This window comes from Lingula anatina, chromosome 2, assembly GCF_051362555.1.
Source record: "Lingula anatina isolate TDL-2025a chromosome 2, LinAna3.0, whole genome shotgun sequence".
In the NCBI taxonomy this organism is placed as follows: domain Eukaryota; kingdom Metazoa; phylum Brachiopoda; class Lingulata; order Lingulida; family Lingulidae; genus Lingula; species Lingula anatina.
The window spans coordinates 18,828,289-18,838,449 of NC_141768.1; the positions used below are offsets into that span (position 1 = coordinate 18,828,289).

The 10,161-nt window shown below is 32.4% G+C and overlaps 2 protein-coding genes across 2 annotated transcripts; one reads left to right on the top strand and one right to left on the bottom strand.

Moving 5' to 3' along the window:
- Window positions 1-1,676: 1,676 nt before the first annotated feature.
- On the bottom strand, window positions 1,677-4,010 carry LOC106174403 (UPF0561 protein C2orf68 homolog). Its single transcript, XM_013555956.2, has 4 exons — window positions 3,890-4,010; window positions 3,509-3,621; window positions 3,314-3,399; window positions 1,677-3,121 (listed from the first exon to the last, which is right to left on the bottom strand). The coding sequence occupies exons 1-4, from the start codon at window positions 3,958-3,960 to the stop codon at window positions 3,008-3,010; spliced, it is 384 nt and encodes a 127-aa protein (XP_013411410.2). The 5' UTR covers window positions 3,961-4,010; the 3' UTR covers window positions 1,677-3,007.
- Window positions 4,011-4,057: 47 nt separating this feature from the next.
- On the top strand, window positions 4,058-10,132 carry LOC106174401 (ubiquitin carboxyl-terminal hydrolase 39). The gene is made up of 14 exons (XM_013555953.2): window positions 4,058-4,251; window positions 4,871-4,940; window positions 5,129-5,223; window positions 5,471-5,607; window positions 5,948-6,044; window positions 6,324-6,379; window positions 6,628-6,853; window positions 7,055-7,200; window positions 7,366-7,411; window positions 7,855-8,078; window positions 8,201-8,262; window positions 8,461-8,602; window positions 9,192-9,278; window positions 9,507-10,132. Exons 1-14 carry the CDS (start codon window positions 4,188-4,190, stop codon window positions 9,579-9,581), a joined length of 1,527 nt encoding a protein of 508 aa, XP_013411407.2. The 5' UTR covers window positions 4,058-4,187; the 3' UTR covers window positions 9,582-10,132.
- The last annotated feature ends 29 nt before the right edge of the window (window positions 10,133-10,161 follow it).

Here is a 10,161-nt window from a genome sequence, read left to right on the forward strand (position 1 = left end):
AAAACATTCTGTCTCAGGGTTGACGTCTCTCCGAGGTTGTGCATATTTGAAACTTTTTTGATTGCAGATGTATTTTCATCCGTGCTGTTTCAAATACCAGTAACATTTTGAGAGCTAAAGCAGCTACAATTCATTTTATGTTTATTGAAGTTAAGACACGGCATAAGCCTGAAATGATCCATCCAGTTTTGTTTTTGCACAAGTCTAGAGAGATGATCTGTATTGGTATAATAATTATTTTTTTACAATGAAAGGTTAAATGCTTTCTATTTTTATAATGTAGCAGCAGTGGTCACTTTGTAGTTGTTTAGTTAACATGTAGAAATAACTCTGTTGGTATCACTTCAAGATGCAAAAGAATGACTTTTTAATCTATTATTTTACCAATTTCCTTCCAAAGACCAACATTATTGCAACACCTGTATCAAACGTGCTTAAGCAGCAATATCTGTGGATGGTACACATGTAATGGATAAATACAATAGGAAGGTTACGTTGCAATTTGGAAGTTTCACGTCAAGAAATTGTTTCATATAAAAGTAGCATAGTTTTATGATACTTCTGTCTGGAAAATAGTAAAACATTTCTTAATTTTCTACCTAATGTTTTTTTTTACTATAGCTTGCCATCCTAGGGGAATGAGCAAGTGTAGATTAATATGTTAAACAGCATTATTCAGTGTTTCAACTTAAAAGTCAAAGTGCAGATTAGCTGTTGTATCCTAGTAAATTGCACTGCTGGGCCTGTAGTGTGGTACTCCCATGTGTTGAAACTAAATATCCTTTAATTCTGTAAAAGAACTTGAGTCAAAAGGGTCATTGATTAGACTGAAAATCTGATGGCAAAAGTTGCATACCTGCATTGCTCTTATTTTTTCAACCAGACATGACATCAGTTTATTTTCCAAGCATCGTAATATCAATCCCAGACTTAGAGCCTTTTTTCAAAATGTGCCGTATTCTTGTCTGTATTGCAGTTTTGAGAGATTGACCACTTCATGCCTGATTACATGATGAGTCCTCTAAACGCCTAACATGGTCAGTTACATGGGTTAATTTTGATTGGTCCAAACTGTTAGAATCAAGCTTGTGAGAGGGTGCAAAACCCTTTGCTGCATACTTTTGTTAAGACCAGTCAAAACTTTGCAATACAGGTAAGTACTATATTGCATGATAGGAAAAGATATATTTATTTTAATGGAAGTAATCTCATGTTATTTATGGTATTAAAGAAGTTTCTTTGTTAAAAATAGTCACTACATGCTTAGTTGTTCCTGTGAGAGAAGGGCTTTAATTGACCCATTTTTAAATTGATTTTAGTCATTTTAAATAAATGTAGAAAAGTGACCCAATAAAACTACAAAACAGTTTGCCTTTGTACACATTTTATTGCAGATAGGAGATAGCACCAGCCTCCTATGAGAGTCACATGTGCTTGACCATAAGGGGCAATTTCACATCCATTTTTTTGCAAATCAGTTCAAGGAGGCAGTGCATCAAAACAGACATGCTGAAAACTTTTCATAATGGCCGGACATTTGGACCGGCAGTACTGAAAAATTTGCAGGACCGAATGGATTTTTGTCGGACCGAAAATCACTCCATTTGCTTGAGACAGATACTACCAGTATGATTAGTTTGTGAATGTGATAGTTTTGCAATGGAAGGGAAAAACGCTTTGGGTTTTATATAATTTTATTATTGAAGTATGTCGAAAGATGACTGTAAATTCAAAATTGCGATTCTTAAAACTCTTGTCGGTCCTGTGGACCGACCAAGTCCAATTTTCTACCGGTCCAGACTAATTTTCCCGGTCATGACCGATCGGACCGACAGTTTCAGCATGTCTGCAAAAGTTCAAACTCTTTCTATGAAATCCACATTTCACGTTAAAAATATTGTAAACGACTCAAAAATATAATAAATTCTATATTTCCACCAAAACAACTGTTTTGCAATTATTCTGGAACATGTGTTTGCCATCAGACCACTTAACCTCCATAGATGGCTACCCTCTATAATAACCTCTTAAATAAATATCTTAAGAGACAATTACAAAAAAAAAAACTTTTTAGGAAAAAAAGCAGGGACTTGAATGTTGGAACAGACTCATTAACCATTGGTAAGCATGGGAAAATTGTTTACCCCAGGTTAATCCATTTTTGGAAGAAGTGAACAGTTATTATCCCTTAAAGTGTCACTGTGTCACCAAAATTAATAAGGTGTTTATTAGCCCAGCACTTGTGCCCCATTTGGGCACATTTGCGACAAAAAAAAGCCAAGATGTAGTTTGTCTGTAAACAGTGTACTTGAATTTACATACAAAGAAGACAAAATGTCCCAACTCACCTACCACTTGCAGTATTTGTTCAATATCCTGCTGCATTTTTACCTTAACAACCCCTTTCTATTCCTATGTAAAAGATTAAGATTTAAACCAATTTTTAATAAGTTAAAATCAATATTAATGAAGAAAAGTGTCTAAAGCCACTTTAAGTTGGCCAATGGTGTTGTTTTCCTTATGCATTCAAAGGTACCTATACACATGCCAAAAAAAAAAAAACAGCTTTGAAAAATGTACTGATCAAATTAAATTTTTTATCTTATAAATGTTTTTCAATTAATACCAATAATTCATACTTCTCTTAGATTTCATTTTCTTCCTCTTCAAAGAAAGTACAAGTGATCAAGACCAAAGTACAGCATTACGATAATGGAACATAAAGGAATTCTGTTTCATGTAATTCTAAACTTGGGATTCCAGTACTGTTTTGTTCTTGGTAGGTTTAAGCTTAATACTTCCTTAATTTCTGAAAAATCTCTTTCTTATTGAAAGGTTGTTTACTAGAAATACTCTGCAAGATGAGGAGAAGGTCCACCATGAAAAGCCATCAGTCCTACACATACAAAATGTGCCAAGCCATGTGTGTTACTAGGGTGCAGTTGGGCTACCTACACAACGCTTAAAACCATTGATATTTTTTCAGACAGGTGTCTGTCTCCTGCCTTCAGGTACAGTTGTTCATTTCATCCAGAAGTCTATCTGCAAGTGCTGAAATAAGGGGGGAGGGAAGACCTCTGTCCATACCAAACTGTCTAGCAACTGCACTTGGGCTGTCATCCTGTAATAGTTAATCGTTTATATCACTAATAACCCTTGAAATGCCCAACTTAACCATATGGGGAGCTGCTGGAAAATGCATATTCAAATAGACAATTTTATCAGTAAGGGATTTAACTGACAAACTAACTGCAAGTAAAACTTCAAATTTATCATCATCAATTTGCAAATTTACCACTACCGATTCACGTACTTCATAAAATATGAAACTGTACATTTCCCCATCTTTGTCTTCAAATTCCACTCTGAACAATTGCTCCTTTTGATTAGTCTGTTGATCTGAAAAAAAAAACAATTTAAAGAATGCAGCACTTGAGACAAATGAGAAAATCCCTTGCAGCAAAGATAATCTTTAACATCAACCCTAAAACCGAAATTATTTGCTTACCTGACTTCGACTTCGGGGGTGGAACATACGGCTGAATTTCTGGTCTCTTTGACTTGGAAGTGGTTTGTTTCTTGTCGCCTATTTTAGCCTTCACTTCTTTGTCGTATTCATCTCTGCAAAAGAGTACTAATTCAACGTACAGAATAATAATAAGAGTAACTGGATGAAATTATTTTTACAATTCTGGCACCTTCTTCTAGAGATTAACCATCAGACAAGGTATTCTCAAACATGACACACGAGTAGTGTCACACTTTCAAGAATGTTTAAAAGTAAAATTTTGCCTTTCATGTTATAAATATTTCCTCAGAGAGACTTAATGAAGGCAGTGAAATCGTCATAAAAATCCACAGTTTGCTGGTTGTCATTGCTTCTTAGTACCTAGCAACTTGGTTTCTGACTATGCTCTTCATAAAGCCATGTTTCATATCCAACTTAGCTTTCGCTGCCATCTGCAGCGAACAGCTGATGCGTTAAACGTCATCAAGATATGTGCAGATTTTTTATTGGCAGAATCTGATTATTTATGAGTTTTTATTCTAATGTTTTAGCTAAGTAATATTTCTAACACTAATTTATGCTTCAGAGAGCATTATATGGTATATTTGAATATAAAAAATAGAAATCTGCTCATTGCATCAAAAAGTGATGACGGAAGCACAAAGCAGTCGACAGAAGCATGGCCACCAAAGAAGAAGCGGCCAAGCGGCCACTTAGTGATGACGAGGAAGAGAATGAGCCAGGTACGCTTTTTTTGTATTTCATTAAGTTGGAGTTGCCTAGTTACCGTGATTCCGTACACTTACCAGTGGTGGTAAATCTATGGATTGCTTGATCTGTTTGTAGCCCCAACGATTTTTGAAGTTACGCCGGTTGGCTGCACTGCACTGTCTCCAGTTGTTTAGCCCGTTTGCCTCTTGATAACTAGAAGTAGATTACATGAACGCGTAATTGATGATAAACATGTAGTGTTCTGAATAAATTAGAGACAGAACCCTCCTTCTTTCACATAAAAATACTATGCAGATAAAGCCATAGTGAGGAAAAGAAATATCATTTTAGTTCGTTTTTACTAATGATTTTATTTAATAGTATTCAGTATTAGCATTGGAGTGAAATTGTTATGTATATGTCATATACATACATATATATTCATACATATATACATACATATGTAACAAATGATACCCAACTTCTGTATATTTATGATGACTATCAGCAGTAAAAAGGTAAATGGATAGTCAGACTGTCATTGGGAGAACTAATTTAAACTGTACAAGAAGATACTACCTGGTGGATACTGGCATTATATATACATTTTAACGAGTAAGGCTGAGAAGTTTTATTTGATATTTCTTGCAGTAATAACACGAAAACACCTAAAAGTGGATAGCAGAAGTCGGATGTGCCCATATTTGGATACTATTAACAGGTATTTGTGATTTAGTGGGATATGTTACTGTTTTGAAAAAGAAGTGTACTTTCACTCTCATTATTGTTTTATTAAAAGGTTATATATCTTTTACTTAACAATTAATATTTCTATTTTGGTTAAATGTTTGTTGGCGTTTTTTGTACCTTTTTACTTAACATCACTTAATAGATGTAATTCATTTTCAGATCTGTATTAGACTTTGACTTTGAAAAACTATGTTCAGTGTCCCTTTCCCATTTGAATGTTTACGCTTGTCTTGTATGTGGCAAGTACTTTCAAGGTAAGAAAAAAACTGTGAAAACTTTGTTTGGAATTGATCATTTTTTTTCAGTATAATGTTATGAATGAGGTGTTAAATGTAACATACTAGTATTTACATGACTTGTTAAATTGTAAATTGATTATGAAATATTTTCATATTTTTTGTAAAAGAGTGATCACCTGATTGATCTAGTTTGAAGCAAGTATGTGTTAACATTTAAGCTGAAGATTTTCTTTCAATAAAGCTGAACCTTGTTGTGTTTCAGGCCGTGGGATGAAGTCTCATGCTTACACTCACAGTGTCCAAGATGGTCATCATGTGTTTTTAAACTTGGAAACTCACAAGTTTTACTGTTTGCCAGACAATTATGAAATCATTGATTCATCACTAGAAGATATCATTGTAAGTAATCATAATAACACAAGACTTTCTTAAGACTGAAAATTTTGTCAGATTTGTCAATGTGATAGATTTTGTCAATGCAGAGAAATGGAAGAATCTGTAATTCTTTAAAACTCTGAGAGCTATTTATTTTTTGCCAGGTGTTCTTTATATTGCCTCGGTTGTTAAAGACTGTTAAGAAACCAGTTACTTATATAGTGTGGCCATTAAATTATTTCTCAAATTCTGCATCACAGAATCTACAAGGTATATCTTTGCATATAGTCTTATGACATATAATGAAATTTAGATAGATTCTGATATTAACATTAATACTCTCTTTTGATTAAATTTTTTTCAGTATGTATTAAATCCAACATTCAAACCAGATCAAATTGTTGCTATGGACACAACTTCTAAGATGTCGAGAGCCTACGATGGCACCACATATTTGCCAGGTATGACAGAAGCTATATCTTTACCTGTTAGCTATGTTCAGTGAAAGGTTTCTTTTTCTAGGAAATGGAGAATATAGAAATTCTTGCAGTTTTTATTTTTATTTTTTGTTCACTGTAATTTATGTCATAATGATATCTTTATCAATTATACTTTTATTGATTAAAGTGCTTACTTGAAAATTTTTAATAAAATAAAAATATGTGAATTTTGTTTAGGTTGATTAGTTGTCAAGAAGCTGATACTGATGTTTGTTTACATCTCATTTGATTTATTTATAGGTATTGTTGGACTAAATAACATAAAGGCCAATGACTACTGCAATGTGATTTTACAAGTGAGTTAAATTTGTTGTTGTCAAGCAACTTTTCTAAGAATAGTTGAAAACATTTGGGAATAGATACTTATTTCTGTCTTCAGTAAGTGAATTAGTTTACTGTAACCTCAAAATTAAAGATGTGCTATAAAATACCTTGTTATTGTTTTATAATATGTATATATAATATCACATTCTATATGAAAAGTAATCCTATTTTAAGTGTTATAACATTGAGAGTGAAATTGTGTTTGAATTATTTTGTGTAGGCACTTTCTCACATACCATTGCTGAGGGATTATTTTTTAAGAGAAGAGAATTATAAGCAACTAAAAAGACCACCAGGAGATCAGATGATTTTCCTTGTGCAAAGATTTGGAGAATTGCTGAGAAAGTTATGGAATCCTAGGAATTTCAAGGCGCATGTTAGCCCCCACGAGATGTTGCAGGCAGTAGTGCTGTGTAGTAAAAAGAGATTTCAAATCACTGAACAAGGTAAATTTGTGCTGCAAAATTATTTGTATATTTTGAGAAATTTCTGTAAATAAAATCGAAATCAGGTCACCAAAACACTCATGATGTGCGGTAGAATTTACCAGAACTTGCCATTAAATTTTATCAACTATAATGTTACAACTAAAATTTAGATATTAAACCTTTCAGTAATTAATTTTTTATCTTGCCTTCTCTTTAAAGGTGATCCACTTGAGTTTATGTCTTGGTTCCTGAACTCTCTTCACCTTGCTCTAAATGGTGGAAAGAAACTGAGTAGCAGCATTGTCAACAAGACATTTAGGGGGTGCATGCGTGTTTATACCAGAAAAGTACCAGCAGTTGACATGGTGAGAAGAGTTATTTCATTATAGATTTAACAAAAAGCATGCTTCCAATGGCTTATCAAAAAGTATTAAGTTATAACTTGAAGTCTTTTGTATCAATTTGGCCTTTTTTGTTGGAATAAACATTATTATAAAATGACAAATAATTTTGCTTTTTCTCTTTTTCAGAAAGAAGAAGAGAAACAACAGTTGCTCCTACAAGAGGAGTACCAAGGTAATGCATTTTCCATTTTTACCATTTTCAAAATACCCCAGTCCTTGACAATTTCATTGTGAATAATTTTTTTTTAATATTTTCAGTTTTGCTATTGTGTAAAAAGTTGTTTAAAAGCACATAGTTTAAGGGTTATAGTATCATAAAATGAACCATTTTTCTTTTGTCCACTAGTAATGACATATTGGAACATTTATGATCATATGACAAAAAATAAATTTCATGTCAATCTTCACAGTGCTTTGTAAATTTTATGGCAAGTGTCCTATTTTATCATTTCAATTAGTTTTCACCTTTATGTTCTTAATGTTTGTATAATCCTTTTATCACTAACATGTAAAACTTAGCCTATGGGTTGTGATTTCATTATTATTATTATTATTATTATTATTATTATTATTATTATTATTATTATTATAACTGAAGTTAATTTTCCAATGCAGAGAGAGTGGAAGAATCTCAGTTCCTATACCTGACCTGTGACCTCCCTCCCCCGCCTCTCTTCCCAGATGAGCTTCAAGAAAACATCATACCACAGGTCCCACTGTTCAACATTTTGTCGAAGTTTAATGGGATAACAGAAAAGGAATACAAGACATACAAGGATTCTACAATGAAAAGATTTGAGCTGACCAAATTGCCACCATGCATTATATTGTACATTAAGGTAAGTGTCACTGTTGTATGTTATATGTTTGTTTAAGCTCCATGTTATTTATTTTCATCTAACCCCACCCGTTCAGGAAAAAAAGTTATTTTCTCTTGTGATCAGTCAAGTTTTTTTTCCAGAGATTCACAAAGAATACTTTTATCTTGGAGAAGAATCCAACGATTGTCAATTTTCCAGTCAAGTAAGTTTAATTTTCCTTTATTTTCAGTCATTTGTTGTGCAAGTAATAAATAGAAAATGGACCAAAAAAAGTCACATTGAGTATGATGAATCATTTACAGTTATTTAAAAAATTGAAGATATCCAGTTCAATTTCAGTTCAATATTTGAAATTATTGATTAAATATTATGTATTATTATTATTATAATGCTTGCCTAGGAATGTAGATTTTGGAGACTTGTTAGCACCTGAAGTGAGACGGAAGCACAAACACACTGTGTATGACCTTGTGGCCAACATAGTCCATGATGGAGAGACGGGGTCAGATAAGGGCACGTATAGAGCACACATTCTACACAAGGTAACAGAATGGGCTTTATTAAAGGCATACAATACTTGTTAGACATTTATTAAGCCAAAAAAAAAAAAAAAACTTAATTTTCCTGGAAATTTCTGCATTATTTTTGAATTACTAACTTAAAGGAATATCCTATCCAAACTTATTTTTGAGTTGTGAATTTCTATTTTTATCAATCTGAGCGCATTGGTGCCACTAAAAGAGTGACTCTGAAATAAGAATCTCAATATTGGAAAATCATAATTCGGCAGTTTTTTGGTTATAATGTATCTTGGTGATAAAGAGTAAGTGTTGGATTCTCCAGGAAAATTAGTTTCTTGTTGTGTAGAAAAAACTGCTGTTGCAAGAAGGTATAAGCTCTAACCATGTAGCTGATGAATTTATTTGGTTGCAAACATGGACAATTCTAATAGTAAGTGATACTGATATTGGAAGCTTGTTGGTTGAAATTCCATGTTTCACAGGTTGAAAAAAAGTTATTTAAACAAGTCTTTTTTGTTAATTACTCTTCTAATGTAAATGTGTTTATTTTATGATATTGCCAATTGTTTTGTAAGTATAAAATACACAATTTAAACTTACTTTAATCCAGGGCAATGGAAAGTGGTATGAAATGCAAGACCTTCATGTTGTGGACATTCTTCCTCAGATGATTACACTGTCAGAGTCTTATATTCAGGTATTTCACAACTATGTAACTATTGTTGTTAAAGAATTTTAATTATTATCTTGTTAAAACAAATTTGATTTTGCAAACAATATTGATTTTGCATTTTGATTTTAGATATATTTCTTGATAATTGCTAACTTTTTTGTGCCCCTCCTTTTGACCATCTTTATTTTTTATGTCAATTTGATAGTTTTAATGGCCAGATTGATACCTAATACACAAGGCAATACATTTCAGATATATGAGGTCAGGAAGGACATTGTTAACAGACCTCCACCAGCTGATTCACAGAATGGGAGTAATAATGGATGATCTTTTGAGTGTTTTAAATGAAAAGTCTCCAAGTGAACACAGCTTTCAACATTAGCTCTCACTGAAAGTAATTTCTTAACAGAATCATAAAATCCTCTGGACAAGTGATTTTCTAGGATTACCCTTTGTACCCAAATAAAGACATATTAGATCAATTGTGAATATGTATTATCAGATTTCTAAAGTAGTGTGTAGAATTGACATTATTTTATATAGTATGAAGAGTATAAATCTACAGTGTAGAGATGAAGAATTGAAAAGTTGCTTAATTATCAGTATCTGAATGTTTAACACCGATTGAGTGTTACCAATGTTGAGAATGTTATCAAGGTGATATCCGATAACTACATTTATCTGATTTTAAATGTTGTGTAGATTATACAAAATACAAAAGGATGACAGTTACCTTAAAGCGATGGACTCCATTGAAACCATGTAGTGTCATCAACAAATATTGTACAGCCAGTCTTTATTTCAAATGTAGTTTTTATTTTGTATTTAGTGATTTTTTTCATAAAGATTTATCTAAATAAAATTCAGTATTTATAGTACTTTCATTGATCACAAAATATATTCACAT